General features: G+C 38.1%; 1 protein-coding gene across 2 annotated transcripts in view; it reads left to right on the forward strand.

The window, feature by feature from the left end:
- The first annotated feature begins 3,296 nt into the window (after positions 1 to 3,296).
- The window catches only part of APOO (apolipoprotein O), a 35,069-nt gene continuing 19,685 nt past the window's right edge, over positions 3,297 to 18,680 (forward strand). Inside the window, exons 1-6 of one of the 2 annotated variants that reach the window (XM_074814642.1) lie at positions 3,297 to 3,369; positions 7,713 to 7,820; positions 10,184 to 10,303; positions 12,967 to 13,021; positions 14,103 to 14,198; positions 16,982 to 17,073. In XM_074814642.1, the coding sequence (XP_074670743.1) occupies positions 3,361 to 3,369; positions 7,713 to 7,820; positions 10,184 to 10,303; positions 12,967 to 13,021; positions 14,103 to 14,198; positions 16,982 to 17,073 (480 nt within the window). In that variant the 5' untranslated portion in view covers positions 3,297 to 3,360. Of the gene's footprint in view, positions 3,370 to 5,829; positions 5,894 to 7,712; positions 7,821 to 10,183; positions 10,304 to 12,966; positions 13,022 to 14,102; positions 14,199 to 16,981; positions 17,074 to 18,680 lie in introns of those variants that run through there. The other variant, XM_074814643.1, reaches the window with a different exon arrangement.

An 18,680-nucleotide genomic window follows, 5' to 3' on the forward strand; every position in this document is an offset into this window, starting at 1 on the left:
CCAGGAGTCAGTCATGCCAGAGCTCTTTATTCTGTGGCCTCAGTAGAAGAAACTTCAGCTCCTTCTTAAGCCTGTCTGACAATGTTTTGGACTGTGCATAGTCCATTATGGCTTATATTATCGTTGTCCCAGGGAAATTTTGCAGCGACGACCTTATCCAGCAGTTATTCCTGCCACCAAAGTACGCAGGGCTTTCATCCAGATTACTGGTAGGCTGTAAGAGAACAATACACCTATTGGAAAGCTAATATATTTGTATAGTTCTTCTCTATAAAGGTTTTACCATTCTTTTTAATTGGTCATATCAATCACTTAGATTAGATTAGATTCCACATTAAAGAAAAAAATGCACTGGAGATGCCGGAGCTGATAAAATTGTTTGGTTAAAAAAATTTTATAAAACAGCCATCTGTTCTTTAGATATTTATATCTGTGTTACATAATTATATCAATAATTGCTGTGTAGTCATTTAATATAAATTGATCACAAAAATATGTATTTGTAAGATATACACAATTGTATGTGTAGAAACAATTGGAATTTTCTTTACTGTTCATGTACCAAACTTAAAAAGAGAATGCACTTGAAGTATTCTTATGTCTGTCCTCTGCAAAACTGGGAAACAGCCAGTCCCACCCACAACCTGGGATTTAGCTTTGGTCGAGAACTAACCTGAGCAGGTGCCAATATTCACCTCGGTGCCATCACTCCTCTTGTGGGCTTTACTGTCATTTTGAGCTTTGAAAATTTTCTTTCTCTAACTCCATCAGGATGAATAAAATGCATCAAGAAATGCAACGGCTTTACAAACTACCTGATCACTCTCCGTGCTCTCACAAAACTGCCATAAAATACTGCAAAATCAGCTTTCCACACACATTTGCTGCATCCTGGCTGCTTGTATTCCACAGATATAACTGACTCTGTCTGCAAAGCATAACACAATGGAGAAAGAGGCCCATTAGCATTCTTCACCCAATGGTCACTTATGTACATTTTAGGTATAACTCTTCCTTGCTAAAGAGGGAATCTTCATAAACAAATATATAATAAAATATCATTGTTATCTGTTATCCTGTGGTTTGGGTACTGAAGCTCATCTTGTACCATTTGTTCATGGTATTTCTGATATCCCATTAACTTGCAAACATCAGCAGTTGCCTGTGAAATACAGCAGAAAAACACAATAAAGCTTTAAAAAGAAAAGGCACAAACACAAACCTGAAGTCTTCTTATCTCACCTCAAATTGCTTCTGACAATAATCCAATGTGCCAACAAATGAGAAGGACTGTCTGCTGATTTTACAAACAGCTTATTGAGAAGCATCACCCAATTCTGCAATGCAATGGCTAGACATACCCATTAGTCTGGAAAATATTTGTTCCTTGGTATAGCTGATTCTGTCAGGTCTGTAAAGAGACTACAATAAAGAAATTTAGGAATACTCTTAAAGAGGGAACAATAAAAATTATCATCAGAAAGAAAATTTAAGATTATAAGAGGGTGCATACCTCATCTGTCTTTCCACGATACCCTCTCTGATGAACTATTTGCTACTGTGTTCTTCAGGTGCTTTACTTTCTACGTAAAAATTCTTTTTTACAACATTTTCCAGGACTTAATAGGGTGCTATTCTTCATACTCTAAAATCAATAGTTTTAAATTACTGGGTGACCTGAAAAAACCTCATAAAGAGAGGAGCCACATTATTTTCTTGGTGTTCCTATATGTCTAAATGAGGAGCGTAGGCTGTTGTCCCCGCGGCGGGGAGGAGGAGGAGGTGACAGAGTGTGCTTCAAAGCAGAAAGGTGCTGCTGTGAACCCTCTGGCAGAGCCTACACCCCATCCCTGCCCAGGCAGCAGGGGCTCTTACGAGGTTTCAAAAGTCAGGCAGCCTGAATTGCCCCTTCACTCCAACTCCTGACGGAGTGGGCCCCAACAGAACTGTGATGGCAAGTGTATGGCACAGCCATATGTAACAGTTAATCTGAACAAAGAATACAGACTAATGCTTTCAAGTATCTTTTGTGTCTTAAGCTTCAAGGTAATTTTTCACCCCTACCTAAAAATTAACTGTATTTGGTGAAAGCAAGGCACTTGTTTGCATTTGAAATGTGGTGTTACCTGACCAAGATTAGGTACAACGATAAATATCGTAAAAAAACCATTAAAAATAACAAGATCCAAGTAACTGGTCCGAAAATGATGACACATGAACATGAAGTCACCTCATTTGGTGGACTTCTTTTTCCGCTGATGTATTTTCTGCCTTGGCCTTGAGTGCTGCAAAAGATCTTAAGCACAGCAAAAGGTGAAAACTCCTGACCAGCAAATCTGAAGAAACAAAGAAGCAGTTTATTAACTGATGATATGAGAACAGATTCCCCATGATTTAAATCAGAACAGACTATTGCCTTGGTTTATCTTATCTGATGGGAATTTAGTACTCACAATTTCTGATATTTTTCTATCACTGAGTAACGAGTCAGACAGCATGGGATGTATACGACACCCTCAGAGTAGATGTGAGCGGGAAAGAGCTTCTTCCTGTCCAGCTTGCTGAGTGAGCTGGAGATGCTACATCCTGGGCTGTAGAAACCAAGGAGTGTTAAGATACGGAGAAAAGGGTAGTTGTATTTTTTTAATTTAATATTTTCAGATTAGAAAGGCAGGGATCCCTGTGCTGGTCTCCGTGCTCTGTAGCCCCATCCAGATTCTACTGGCACTGAGATGTCTCTGAATATCCTTTATAAAGGCCGCAAGGTAACACACTAAGCTGGGCTTGCAAGTCTAAAGAATAGTGTGTATGTGCTTTTGGGCGCTGGCACGTTGTTCTTTTTAATACGTAAGTTCTAAAGAGATGTTTCTGCATTGTAGATACTGAAATTTGGAGTATTTTCCATCACCAAACTTCTTCCAGTGCACAGTAAGCACTTACTCAAAATAAGATCCAAGTTCCAAATTTAAACAACAGTTAAAACTGTGCCTCATGTACTCCCCTTACCTATGAATACATGCTTGCGTTGCTTTTAATATTAACAATCGATAGAAACCATGTCCTCGCCTAGTCTACACAAGCCATGGCGCCTCCTTTCTTCCCCCTTTCTCTCTCCCTTCGTTCCTCGCCACCGCTGCCGTCGCCGCCGCCGCCGGCAGCAGGAGGGTGATGGGCGGGGCCACGTGGGGGATGAGAAAGCCCCGCCCCCTCGGCGTTGCCAGGTTACCGCGCCGCCGGTGGGCGGGGCCTGGGCCGGCCTCTGGGGTCTTGCTGCCAGCGGTCCCACCTCCCCTACCGGCCATTTTTTTGACGTCACAGCGCGGCGACGCGGCTGGTGCGTACCGCCTGCTCAGCAGCGCCATGTTCAAGGTGAGGAGCCGTTGCCCCCGCTTGTGGCCGTCGCTGTTCCCCGCCCGTCCCTCCGTCAGTCCCTCTCTGTTGACGGGGCTCCCCCTGCCCCCAACAGGGCGGAGGCAGGCGGCGGCCCTGCTCTTCAGGCCTGGCTGCCGCCCCGGCCCGGGGCCTTGCAGCGGGACGCGTCGCTTCTCGCGGAGGCGGCCGGGCGGCTGCGGTGTGGCCGGGCCGTCGCTCGGGGGGCGCCCGTGTCTGGTGCGGCGGCGGGGCGAAGCCGGCAGGGGGCGGCCCGGGAGCGCGGCCCGCCGTGAGCGGCAAAGCCGGCCGGTGCTCTGGCCCCGAGGGCGGGGCGGGCCCGTTTCTCCCGGTTCCCGTTTTAGAGCAGCTGGTTATGACTCGATTGACGAGACGCGGTAGTGAATACCCTGGCGTCGTTCCCAGCGAGTGATTTTTTTCACGTTCCAGCTAAAGTTGTTCGAAAGCCCGCGTTATCTGGTGACAGCTGTACCCAGGGTATTTGTACCTCTCAGAAGCTGTTGCTTTACTCCCGTGACAGCTGCGTAATCTCTCTTTTTAATATTTCACAATTGTGTGCCCTATCCGTGTTGCACAAAAAGAAACGCATAAACACACTCCTTACTTAAAATTACTTCTCGGATGCAGCATCACGGAGCTGTGAGTTAGTGTTATTGCAGAGTTTGGATTTGTACAGTTGTGAAAGTCCTTGTCTTGAAACTCTCCCTTTATTGCACGTAGGTTGTGCGTGATCTGGGCTTAAATCTGATAATTGTCTCAAAAGTATTTGCCTCTGATAAGAACAGCCCCAGCTTCCCTCAGGCTAAAAGTTGTGTGTTTCAATCGAATTGTTGTCTTGACTACTCGAGAAGCGGGAGGTCTTTTAAAAAATTGGTGACACTTGATTCTTGAAATTCGTTCTCTTTTGTACCTTTTTTGTTTGCCAATTATTGATGGTAATATATCAATAGATATCAATATACTGATGTGCTGAGCAGCCCATGCTTTCTGTGCTCTTGTCACAACTTTTTTTTTGTACTTTAATGTTGGGACAATTGCTGGAATTCTGCTGTAAGGATTTTATCTCAGAATCGTTGAGCATTCCGTGAGTGATGCTGAATTGTCATTAAAGGGGTTACGTGTGAACCTGTGGGTTTAGGTGCTATGCATAATATTACTACTTTTACACAACGATTGAGGTTAGGCAGAACTCAGTGCTTCAGGCCAACCTAAATTTTTGCCTCTAAAAGCAGAAGGGGAAGGTGGCTTCTTGTCCTTGATATCTGTGCTTCAGGGAACAGGAGTACTGAAGAATTTGGTTTTGGGCTTTTGTTTTTTCAGTTGGGATTGAGGAGGAAGAATGGAAAAATAGAAAAATGAAGCAGCTTCATACATTAGGATGAATATCAGCCTTCACAAAAATATTTTTAAGGATTTTTTTTCCTTTTGTTCTTCCTTCCCAAGTTTTGACAGGGTGACAAGAACAGCGACAAGTGAACTGAGAAACCACAGACAAGAGGAAAAAAAAAATTCAAAAGTTCTAGTTAATCTTTAGCTCTTCATTCCCCTGTTTGCACTGAGAACTAATATAGGACTTACGCTTCTCAGAGGCATTTTTTAGTTAAGAATTAAGAACTTTGAGAAAGACAGAAAAGCAAGACAATAGAAGATGAAATATGATAGTCTTTTTCCCTCCAACTTTTAGATTGAACTTGCTTAGAGGTGATCTGGTGTCTACAGATAAAGATGAATTTTTCAGCTAGAGGAAGGAATAAGCTTAGTATCTTTTTTAACTTAAAGTAAATGCAGAGTATTGCCTAGAGAAAAGAATGTCAGCTCTACTTTTTTGGTATCAACTGAATAGCTGTAAGATAGGCAGGCTGAAGGCACAGTTCAATCAAAACGCTTTACTAAACTGATTGGTTTAGTAATACACGGTTAATATGAAATTAAGAAATGAGACCCTAAAGTGATTTTTTGGAAACAAAAAGTAGAATGGTTAATCTTTCATACTACCGAATAAACCTTGTAGTGTGTGCGTATATATGGTACTTCAGTACCGGTTGTATCTGTCCCATAAACTTAGCTGATGTAGGGGATTGTTGCAGTATAGCTTGAACAGCGCATTTAAGGAGAGATTAATTTTGCACTTTTAGTGGTTAATTTCCTTTTGTTTAAAATGTAAATATGAAACCTCTGGAAAATGTCTGCACTTCAGTATTTTGGTAATATGAACAGTTGATGGTTTTGGTCTGAGTAGTTCTGTGATCAGTGATACCTGTTTGTGAAACCAAGGTGCTTCTATTCTTATACTTGACTGCTTGAATCTTTATATAAAAATCTCAAATATTTAAAGCATTTGGATTTAATATTTCTGCTGGTGACATTTAGCACCATTTCTATATATAGTTTGCAAGTATTTTTCAGATTGAAAATGCATTTAGATTTTTGCCTTTTCAGTGACAGAACAGTTTTGCAGTGAAAAAAGGAAAGATTGAGAAAATAGATTCTACAGCTATTAATGGTTAGTGGCGTTCATGTCTTTATCTTGGCTAATGAAATTATGTGAAAAGTCTTTGTTTAAGTAAACACTGTTAAAGATTATTCACATCTTTCCTTGGCTGTGAAACAGCTGATCCAGTCATTGTGGTGTTTCATTATAGTGCTGTAATAATGAGTTCATAAATTCAAGTGAGGAAAAACTTCCATTTTAAGCAAGTTTTTCTGTACCTTTTGATCCATCAGATCCCTTACATCTTTCTGAAAAGCAATCCTATGACCTAGTTCTTGTGTGCTGTTTCTCTATAGATAAACGAACGTTTTCAGGAAGCTTGACAGCTATATAGTCTGACGTTGAGTTTGAGGAGTCTCTTGGTCACATTTAATAAATATTCCATCTGCAAAGCAGTGGAAGAAATTTAAGCTGCAAATGCTGATCTGTATACAATAAGCATGTAGTCTGGATAATTTTAAAGCTATCCTCTAACAGTTCTGCAATGGACAGAAACAAAGTTTCAGAGTCCTGTGACTAGGTCAGTTATCATAATGGCTTGACCAATGCTTCAGTTTCACAAGCAGCTAGGTCAATGTAATGTACCCTTACTATTTCTGAAAAGGAAGAGAGCTTGCTGCCTTGTCCTTTTTCATCCCCTCTTCCCTGTCCACACAGTTCCTCTGGTGCTTGTCAGGCTGCTTCATGGATGGGTTCAATTTACTAAGCCCGCACAAAGCTCTCCACTTCTTTTTCAGGATTAATCTTTTGCCAAATTGGCGAGGTGAGTTGCCTTGCGGTGGAAGCGTCCAACCACCAAAGCTAGGGCAAGGTGAGCAGCAGGACTTCTGGGAACCGATGCCACAAGCAGAGCCAGACCTCTCCAGTTTCGTGGCCGCAGGCTGTTAGATCCACTCACGCTGTAACCTGATACAACAAAACACAGGCTATTGTAACTTTGAATATGTTTATCTGAGCAGTAACATGAATATGAGACATTGAAAGGTTTCATGTTTCAGCTGCCATTTCTTGAGTTAAATGATGCTCTTAATAAGGACGTGCATTTGCTGGAAAATGTTTTCCATCCGTTCTTGATTCACTACACAGATAAGATTTTTATCTACTGTTTTTTTAAGTTAAAGCAGTCTCTCCTGTTAAGAAATACAATTTAGAGTAGGTCTTGAACATAGGAAGAATTATATCCACCTTACTCATGGTGGTTGTGTTGTGTGACTGGATTGAATCTGAAGTATTCAGAAACAGTCAAATGTCTGTCACGATGCACTGTAATTCCTGTTTCTCACAGAAAAGTAGGAGACATTCCTAAAATTCTTAGAAAGCAGTGATTACGTTCTGATACTTTCAACTGTAGATCTCTTTTTGTTTTTTTTTTTCTAAATCTAGATGCAGACAATAAGTAGAAATAAAGCGCTGAACGTAATGGTACTAACTACAGAAAAATGGCGGTGTTATGGACATTCACAAAGTTGTTTAAAATACGAATATAATGTTGTTAGTGTCTCTACTGAGAAAGTTAATGAAAATTATGTTTTGATTGAGAGAAGACAGAAGATCTTTTTGTGAGATGAAAACTGATGAGATTAGCATTTACATCTACTGTCTCCTTCAGCCTTAGGCTTTTCCAAATACCATCTGAATAATTTAGCTGTTATCATTTGAGTGCCTGAGAGCATTAGATTGTGTACCACTGACTCCCCCTTCTCTTAAGCATCATAATATATCACTTATTACCATATGTGGGGATGTAAACATTGTCTACATGGATGTGTTCAAACATGTTGCCATTTTGTTTGAACTTAATGATTTACATGTCTTCCTATAATGTTTCTAGGTAATTCGGCTGGGGGCCACCCCTGTTAGCCTGAGCTTGCTCTCTATCCAGGTTTATGCTTCTTCTTCAGAGAAGACCTCCAAAAAGGAGTTGCTGAAAATTGAGGAGGTAAGTATAGTTAGAGTCTTAGCGCTCTTCTATCTATATGGAACTATCTACAGAATTCTGGAAGACATGATCTTTTGAAGCATGAAAGCTTTTAGGTACATCTCTTCACCTTTTGTATTTTTGCCTTTAAACTTGCTTCTTCATTTTCAGTAATGGAGATATTGATATGGTTTTGCTTCTTTTACCTGAGGGTTGCATTTGATACCCACCATTTGATAGAATCAGGCTTGCTTCTGTGTAAGATCTTCTTCCTACATTAAAGCTGCCTGTTCTTCATTCAGAAATTACTTTTTAATGTTTGTAGATTTACTTGTGGTCATGTTTCAGATCCACAAAATGAAATCCAATGTATTGTTTGCTTTTTATCCAGGTAACACTATGTATTTTTTATTACAAGTACTATTGGCAAATTCTAATACAATTTCATTTATGTTCTCCAGTAAAACAGGAAATCAAAAGTTTTTATTTCTAAAAATATTCTCTTTTTTTACAGGCAAAATTCTTGTCTGGCAGTGCTTTGAATCCGATGTAGTAGCCTAGAGAATTTTATCATTTTTCCTTCCTTTACAGCATTCAGACCTAAGCAACAGCAAATACCCTAAGTGGCAATAATAAAACCCTGTTACTTTATTGCTTCTCTGTTACAAATTGGTTATAGCACAAGTAGAGCTTTAAAACACCCTGTCAAACTGTAGACTCATCAGCATTGTTGCATAGGCTTTTAACAGTCTCTAAGATTAAAAAAAAAAAAGTAGTTTATTACTAAATACAGCGTTATATGCATGAGTTTGTAGTTGTTTAAAAATTTGAAGTACTTCAACCCAGGCTAAAGTGTTGTTACGTGAGCAGTGAAACTAAATTAAACTCATTTTTGTGTATACTTAGGTCTTTTGGATGTGCCCGCAAGGGCAGTTCACTTGCATAATATGAGAGGATCAATAGTTGAAGCAGTCTCCGGGCTTCACCCCAGTGAAGTAACCTTAGCTTGGGCCGTCGCGTGCCCTCCATCACCACTGGCATGAGTCAGTAATGAGGCAGCAGTTTGAAGTTACTTATGTGCTGAATAATTGGCTTGCCCATCAGCTTCAGCAAAGCAGAATGTGCAAGCCGTGGAGTTTTGGCTGCCTTTCTTGCCATTCACAGAGTATGTTAGTTTGGGTCTCAATTCTGTCAGCTGTCTAGTTTCATAAAATGTGTGGGAATTTCCTTATCTCTGAGACTTCTGTCCTGGTGCCAGACACGCTTCTTAGGCTGTCTCACAGGATCAAAGTTAAACTGATTGTAACTATGATTGCCAGAGATGACCAAATTTCCTAGGGAAATGAGACTTAAAATGCTTGTCTTTCAAAGTACTGTGGGAAATCCAGCTGCATGAGTTAATGAATTATTTGATATATTCGATGTCATTATATATTTTTCTTATGGTGAGCAGTTTTTTTATTATGATAGAGATACAGTTGTTTTCCAACTTATCTACACTTTGATGCAACAATGTGTGAACATCAGTTTATTATAAACTACGAAATTTAGTATAAATGTGGTAGAAAATATAAGCTCTTTATATTAAACATCAGTGTAGTATAAAAACTGCTAGGAATTTTAACAGGTTTTGGTTTAATCTAAACTTTGCTGTTCGTCTTCAACAGCATAGACTTTGTTCTCTTTTTTTTTTTAATAGAATACAATTTTAAACAGGTTTAGGTAATTGTAATAAATACGTTGTGATGCTAAACACTAAAACACTGTATTTAATATTTATTATGTGAAGATGCCCATTGCTTTTCAAGTGGATATTACAGTTCCTATTTGCTCAGCCCTGTGGTGCTGTTAATGCTGTCAGTTGCTGATGTGGTTAATGACTGCAACATTGGGATGTTGTACCATTTTCCTGCTCAGTAACAAACAGACAAATTTGTATCGGATGTTACCTTTGTTAGAAGCTACTTAGACTCTTTAATGATGGCTTGTGCAAATATAGAAAATGATCGATTGTGATTTCAGAGTTCTAGGACATTTAGTATTTTAACTGGGAACCAGAAGTGCTGATTAAGACCAGAAACATTTTTCACAATTATGTTTTGTGTTCTTATTAAACTAGTTTAATATTAATTTATAACCTGTGACTTGGATCATACAGCAGCTATGGATGAATTGCATAGCAATTAGAAGTCATCTTCATCATAGTGTATAATTAAACTTTGCTCATAGTGGTTGTCTCACAGCTGTACCTGAAGTTTTATTATGTATTGTTTATGTAGTAAGCACTGTGTTAGGTATTCTCTGGTTAGACTGTTCATGCCCTGAAGACCTACTTACACAATTACACCTTTGTTTTTTAACCTCTTGTTTGCTAATATTCACAGCTGTCACTCTACTCCTCTCCAGCTCGTGAGACTAAATATGTGGAGAATCCACAAACCCAATTGGAAGAGGGAGTTTCGCGTTTACGGCATGTTATGGAGCCATATACAGCCTGGTGTCAGGTATAATGGTTTTATATCATATCTGGTAGTGGTTCAGTGATAAGGGTTGAGCTGGGATTTTTTTTTTTTTTTTTTTAGAGACAGAATTAATAGATACCAGCAAAGTAAAAGTTGATAGCTGTACAAGCATTCTTCAAAAATGCTGGATTACTTAAAAATTTTCCCCAGTTCGGTCATAATATTTACCCCTTCTCACACAAAACCAGTTGTTTCTTTCTACTGATTTGCTGAACTAAACCTCTGCGTTTTGGCATTTTGTATCCCTCCAAAAGAATTAAAAGAAAATTAACTAAAGCTTAGAACTGTTAATTGAAATAAACTTTAAGCTTAAAGATATCTAGGAATATCTGGATTTGGTACTGTCGCATGGCTGACGAAGACAGGAGAGTGATTAAACTTTCATTTTCCATTCTCAAGGAGATGGTCTTAAGTTATCAAGCAGTGTTTTTTGGAGCAGCAATACCGAGTTGTCCTTACTGCTACTGTGATCAAGCACAACTTTGCAGAAAATAAGTCAGTATTTGCTCAACTGGAATGTTGAGGGAAGGAGTGCGTGTCTCTGGAAGAGAGAAAATCTCAGGCCACTAGTAGTGGCAAACCTAGCCCCTGGACCTTACCCCAAAACTTTCATATGTATTTTATTTTATGTTTATACTAAACAGTCATTGTACACAAAAATAAGTCTTTAGAGCACAGAGGAAAAACCAAGATCTTTGTAATCAAGGCCTAAATTATTGATATTGATTGCAGATTCATGTGATGGTTTTCTTGCTCTTTCCTGACCCAGGAAATACTTACTTCTGAAGCAAGGGCATCCTTGTCATCTGGTTGCCTCTTGGCAACTTTAGGTGATTCTCTACTTTTCACTCTTGTTGCTGTGAATCCTCTTCTTAGGCTGCAAGCTGGTTTTCCAGTTCTCCTTAGAAAGCCAAGCTGCTGAGATCAGTATGTCCTTTCTGCCTAGTAGTTCTGCATTGTGGTGCTAACCTTTAACACTGATACATTTTTTCAGAAATACTCAGGGTTACTCAGTCTAGTGATGTGTTTCTAAAGTGCCACCAGCAGAAGTACTGACCTCAGTTTTGAAGAAGGGGGATTTTCCACAGTATAGTTAGAGTTCTGACCTTCTAAATGCATTTTCTGTTCGGTTGCCTGCGGTAACCATAACCAGGAATGAAATGTGAGACGAGGTTAGTTGCCCAGTTGGACTGACTGCAGGTAAGCCTTGAGCAGCGCTTTATGTCTCACTGGCCTCTTCTTTTCCTATTTGCTTTATTTTTTGTCTGCGTGGTGGTCACTTACATAAGATGTGCTCTTCTGCTCACATGCAACAAACCATTTCCTGGCAGTGGTTTACTGACTCATTTTATGAAGTGGGCATGTAAACTTCATGGGTTTGGGGTCATCTTACTTGTTTAACTGTAGTCAGAGATAGTTTTGGTTCCTTCCCTCCACCCCTGCTATGTTAAAGAAAAATAACATTTTAGGGGTGTATCAGTTGTCTTTAAGATTAAAAACATAACACAGGATAATGAGAATAAAATTGGTTATGTTCATATATCCATTTACTTTTCCAAAATTGCTTGCTTAACTGTAGTGGAAAGTCAGTTCAAAACAGATGTAGAAATGAGCCAGTTACGTGTGAGCTGTGACAGAAGATCAGACCTAGCCTCTGGGGTCTTTTGAGCATGTGCTTTTTTCATTGGCTTTTAATAAGACCAACATTCATTTAGAGTTATGATCTGTGTCACATGCTAGCACTGTTTTTTCATGACAGGTTTTTTTTAAGTCACTCTTGCCAGTGAGGAAATGAAAGTTCTAAAGATATTATCCCCATGCAGTATCCTAAACAAATGCTTTCACTTCTGCACAGATACAGCTCAGGAGCTATTGCGAGATCATTCTCTGCTTTAGCTTTGGGCATGCATGTTTATGAATTTGTTCCCTAATTGATAGACAGTCTTACACTGTCTCTCTGAAGGATTATTAACATAATAACAATTAGCAGGGTTGCTCATGTTAAGATTTTTCTTTCTACTTTTGATTAAAGGCAATGTGAATTCTTTTATTTCCTGCATATTTTGAGTCTGAGGAAAAAAGTCTAGAACTAGTTTGTGGGCTTGATGTAGTCCTCTTTGATTTACTTCAGACATTGTATGGGCATCTCATTTTCCACATCACTTCAAAAATGCAGTTTTGTTAGCCTAAGATAGTCTCTTGGGAAGTGGAATTTATCACCTTGGAGAATGAGTCATGTACCCCTGTGAAGTGCTAGGAAAGAGTTTGTTAGTGTGTTGTACTTTTCTTTGCATCAGCTCAGGTATTTTTGTGATACCTACGCACAATGAGAAACCTGAGGTAATTCTGACTTCCAGCTACTTGATCAGGAACTCAGTGAAATAGTGAAGTTGACTTCTGTGTTTTGAGGTATTATCTGTGTCCAAAGACTTATTTGAGAAGAAGCTGTAAGTTATACCAAACATCGCGATGAGCAAGCATAGCCATGTAAGTGAAGTGGGAATAAAAAGAAGTTATTTTAGGGACCTGACACTTTTTTCTTCTTTTTCCCTTCCCCCCTCCCCCCCCCTGCTCTTCATCAGGTCAGTTAATTTACTTACTTGGTACCTATTTACTGTTCTTATTCTTTTCTTTCTTTTTTTCAGGATCTTTATGCCAAAGCTGTGCCCAGATTAGAAAAAGCTGTTGAGCATGGTAGAGGTAAATCAGTTTAGTTTTCTTAACTAGCAATTTAAAGTGCAGGACTGTACTATATCTTTGGTTAAAGGGGAGTTCCATTAAGCATCATTATATATACAATTTCTGATGCATTTAAGACTACTTTATTTGCTCTGTATATCTGTTCAGATTTCCTTTGTAGGTCCTTATGACACTACATTTCTAAACAATTATAGTCTGAGACCTGCATCTATGTTCACCACTGTCACTAAAAATGACAGTTATGCAGGAAAAAAAAGGGGAAAAAAAAAAAAAGAAAAGCCTCACAATTTATTCCCGGTCAGTAGTATTTGCTTGACCCAGCCTAGTAACTGAAATTTCCTGCAATGTTTATTACTTGTCGCAAGTGTTAGGTCTTTTGTTTGTAATATTAAACCTTTCATTTTGGCTTACTTTCTTGCATCTCCTAAGAATTTTGAATTAATCAAAAATAATTTGTATTTATTTTTGATTTTTTGAAGAATCCTTTCATACTTAGGCTCATCAGGACTGAGCATGGATGCTATCTAGAGCTCATTTCAGATACCGTGGATACCGTGCCTATTCTCCTTAAACTTAACAGTCTCAGTCTTTTGAACTCCTTTTTATGGAAGTTTTTTCATAGTTTTTCATTCCCCAATCAGGCTCCCACCTTGGAGTGAGCTTTGCTTATGCTGTGTCTTTCCTTTGTTCTGTAGTTTGTTTTTTATATGGTGTTTTACTGAAACTAATTCTTGTTAATATGTAAATGCAAGGATCCATTTTGCAAAGGTTTTTATCATTAATTTGAAGAAGATATAAGCTAGATGCAAAAGAGCAAAACAAAACAGATGGCCCAGGAGCAAAGGCAAAAGCTTCTATGAAAATTGGTGAATACAATACAATGTTCAGTTTCATTCATGTGTCACTAGAGAAGATCTCAAAGGCTTTGAATTTTATGCCAGCAGATCTAAAATATGCCTGATAGTTAAATGTGTTTTGATAACTCTTTGTTTTATAACAATTGCCAGCATGTATTGATGATTCCTTATCACAAAAACACTTTCACATTACATTAAAGCACTTTGTTCTGACTTCTTTTCAGAAGGCTATGAATTCCTCCAAAACCCCCCTGCTGGATTTTATCCAAGGCTTGGTGTGATAGGTTTTGCTGGAATTGTTGGATTGTTTCTTGCTAGAGGTGAGAACCTTTTGAACTGCTTATGTTATGATTTGGGATAAATAATCTATTTGTGGTTTTCGGTACTAATTTTTAATTGTGATGCATGAGATCTAACTTAACTGTACAAGCATGTTCCTACAGCGTTCCTGCAATTATAAAGAAACTTCATGTAAAAGGTGTGTAATAACCATCAATTATTGTTTATGAATACTGTATTTGTTACTGGAATCTAGTCTTTGATCTTTTCTAGTTCTAGCTTATTACGGCAAAAGTAGGAAAGGATTATTTTTTTAGCCTAAAAATATTTTTAATTACTTAAGTTCTTGATCACATATGTCACTGTAGAAAACTACGGAGGAATAAAGTATGGTAAAATACAGAGGTTCCTGAACTATGACACGCATACAATTAGTTGTATATTCAAGTTCCTTCAAAGTATTGTATGTTCAGGCACAGAGCTGCTGCAGATTGTGATATTCAGCAAAAATACTTGTGAACTCGTGAGTGTACTATACATACATACATCATTTTATGCTATAGAAATGTGATACAGTTAATTTCATCACACTAGTTGAAGAAATTAATATGTTTATGCTTTCATGGAAATGTCTTAAGAATTGTTAATTGTGAAAAAGTCTTTTGTGTTTGTATTGAGATATTCTTAATACAGTGAAATGAAGTAACACAAGAAAACTGGTAGGTAACAGAACTGTGAAGTTCTAGAATTTAAATACTAGTGAGGACTTGCTTTGGATAAAAATACACTTTTCTGGGGCCTGTATGTGTTGAACAAACTGGAAGTGTGTGCTTGGCCATGTAGAAATGGAAAGCATTCTGTGAATATATGCACTTATATATGCACTCCTCAAAATATTTCATTTTCTAGTGAAGATGACGAAAGCAGTACTTTTCTAACTTTTTTTTTTAAATGAAAATCAAGGTCTCCAACTTTACCCGTTTGAAGTTCTTTCTCTTCAAATTCCTGCTTCTTGAGTTATGTGATTATGAATGAGATCAGCTTCCAGCCTTTACAACTGTAGCAAAATTGGGGCAGTGGGGGGAGTGCAGTCTTGGGGCTGGATGTGAAAGATTAGAGGATCCTAAGTTTAGTAAAAATGAAAATCCCTCATAATACAAATGTCTGATTTGTGAATCTTTTAAGATGGAAGCCATAGTTTTAAAACTTTTTGTCTGGTTATAGTTTACAATACTGGCTGTTATTTTCAGAAAGCATTCAAGCTGTAGAAGGAAGTGCCCCTTAATTTTGATGCTACCAAAAGTTAGAACCAAATGTCCTCTTTTTTTATCTCTTCCCCTCTTGGTCTTACTGGAAAAACTGCCCTCTTGGAAAGTACAGATAAAATCTTCCAGGTCTAACACTGAAGATACAGCTGCGCACTACGTAGGAAGTACAGTATTCAGAGTTTAATCATGTGAATATTGTGCAGTCATCCAGCTTGGTGTAAAATGCCATTGAAGATAATTTGTTCTAGCCTTGTTGAGTAGTAATGGAATGAATACAGGAGTATTCCTAAACTTCCCTCTAACGGGTATTTTCAGCAGGTAACAGCCTGTTGGAAGGTATTACTATCTTCAGCTATTATGTTTATTCCTAAAGTGATGCTGTAGGTGCATTGGTAAGCTGTCACTGAGGAAGATTTCCCTGTTCCCAGCCATTAAAAGCAGTGAAGCTTGCCTTTTCTGTGCTTTCTTACAGCTAATTGGTACCAACTTCCCTCTTCACAAGGCTAGCAATGTCACTTTATGAATGTCTCTTGTTTACTGCTAAGTTTCTCATCTCATCTTGAGCATATGTTAGTGAAAACACTAAACACTTCTAATATGCATTTCCTCTTCAAAATTAATTATTCCTTTATTAGAAGCACGTGTGGCTTCGCATACAGAACAGGCTGTTCTATGGGGAACAGAACTACTGCGTCCTGACTCCTGTACGTCTGTTCTATGACTTTTTTTCTCCTGTACTGCTTGTTTTTCTCCTTCACCTGTTCCCTTCTATGTTCCTTTCTGACTCGATAAACTGCAGCATGCCCCGTAACTGATTCAGTGATGCATGTTGTCACTGGCCAGCCAGGGTACCCAGCCTCTGGCCAGCTGTGGTAAGAGGATGAACTTTTCAGGCAGTTAAATTATTTTAGACTCGTATAATTGAATAGAGAGTTCAAATTGATTAAACTGTTCAAAATTTAGTTGGGGACTGAGCAATAGGCATATAGCATAATTTGTAAGTACTTTAAAAGTACTTTCAAATGCTTTGCAAATTGCTATAGTGATTTAAGAAAAATTATTCATAATCGCAGTTGTGGAAGAAATCAGTTTTTGTGAGTCAAGGTAACTTACAAAGTTTGTATTGGAATGTCTCTTGTTCTGCTTGATGTGTCAAAAGAATGTTATCCTAACCTTGCTTTGCCTGAATTTTTCCTTTTAGAAAAGAGTATCAGTTGGTATAGTTCTCTTACATACCTCTTAGCTGTGGCTTTTACTTCATTATTCAGTACTAAAATAAATTATCTGTTATAAAGTAAATATAGCAGTAAGGTAATTTTTCACTATGGAAATATATTAATAAAAATATTATCTTTAAAAGTTTAAAAGAATACTCACTGATAAAAGTAAACATGTTTCTTAAGAAACCAGTAGGACTTAATAGAGAATATGCTAAATTGAATTTAATAAAATTGTTTTGGTTATAAATAAAAGGGTAGGGCCATTCAGCTGTCTTGGTTAACATATACTCTAACAGTGTTTTGTGGTGTTTGGTTTTTTTTTTTGTTATGAAACAGGCTCAAGAATAAAGAAGTTAGTGTATCCCACAGGTCTCATGGGTATTGGTGCCTCCATGTATTACCCTCAGCAAGCAGTTGCTATTGCAAAGGTCAGTGATGATACCTTTATTTGGAGAAGTGGCTTTTACTTTGATTATTGCCTCCTACCTTCAAATTAACTGGTAATCCATTTTTAAAAGCCATGTCAGTGTGCTTGGCACTTAACAACATGTTAGTTATTCTGTCAAAGAACAAGGAGTCTAGGCTGAAAGATGCTCAGACGCTCTTTCTTTTTGTGACTTTTTTTTTCTAACATCTGCAATAGTGTCTTCAGTTTGAGGAACATAATTCCTTTCTGAATCTCTAACATCAAGTAATTATAAATTAATGTAAATATGCTTAGTAAGTACAGTTTGCACGTTTACTTACAAGACTAAGGAAGCCTGAAATTTCTTGAGAGTGAATGAAAACAGGGTTTGAAATAAAGAACAAAAAAAAAAGTTCTATAGAGAAGTCATAGGAACAATGTTTTGAGATAAACTTTGTTATTGAGGTTTTCTGCATTTTTGTTGGATAAGAGTTTTAAGACAGATAGCGTGCACATTTTGGAATGGGATGAGAATTCTGCTGCTTATTGGGTCCCTTTCCTGTTTGTGCATTTGTTGTATCAGGCACATATGCAACTGTAAGTTAACGTGTTTCTTAAGTGAGTTTCCTGTGAAAGAAAAAGCTGAAGAGACCAGACAATTATTTACAGCCCCTACTGATGTCAGTTCATGTGGCTTGCTGTCCACACTTAATTGTACTGGCAGATTCCTCAGTTCTCCAGCACATTCTTTTTCAAATCCAGCTTTTAACCACTCACAGTGCACATACTTAGTGTGTCAGAAATTCTTTATAGTTCAGGCTTTGGTAAATTGGCTATCCCGTTATTGGTGACTTGTGAATGACACTGAGATGTCAGGATGAAAATACGATATTCTCAAGAACATATGGTGTTCTTTGAAAACTGAAAGGTCATTGTCTTAGGGACAGTCAAAACCACTGGGTTTGAACTCTTCCAGTATGATGATACCCTGATATTTAATGGAATCTTTTTTTAGTGTTTCCAGATTTCAGAAGCTCTAAATACGGATAGTTCTGTTGAGTTATTCTCAGGGAGTGAAAATTATGCAAGTGGCAGACAAAAAGCCACTGAAATTTAAAAAGCTTAGACACTTCTGTTGGAAACTGTGTATTAAAATTCTAGTTGCCTTCTGAACAGTGAAGTGGGAAGTGACTGAATGGTGTTCAAACTGATGTTATTGTTTTTAAAGAAGCTCAGTTCTGTCTTAACTGTGGATTTGCTACTAACAGCTTCACAATACCTGTTTATTTTATGAAAACTTTGAAGTGCATGATTGCCCTTTGATTAATTCACAGTTCTTGGTTTGACTGTAATGAAAAATCTGATATGAGACCATGAGCCTGAAACTTGATTGGAATAGGTTTAGCTTTGTTGACTTGGTCAGGACACTAGACATAGGAGTTTGGAAACTTCTGTGGAGAGAGTGATATCCTAGATACTGTTTTGGTTTCTCTAATCTCTATCACACTCTTATTTTCTGAAGAAGCACAGTTTTAATCGTACCACATTTTACTACCCATAATTTTTATGCTTTAATCTGAAATTGGAAACTCTTTGCTCTCTAGTAATTATTTTGAAATGTTTCATAGG

Source organism: Strix aluco, chromosome 2, assembly GCF_031877795.1.
Source record: "Strix aluco isolate bStrAlu1 chromosome 2, bStrAlu1.hap1, whole genome shotgun sequence".
NCBI lineage: Eukaryota > Metazoa > Chordata > Aves > Strigiformes > Strigidae > Strix > Strix aluco.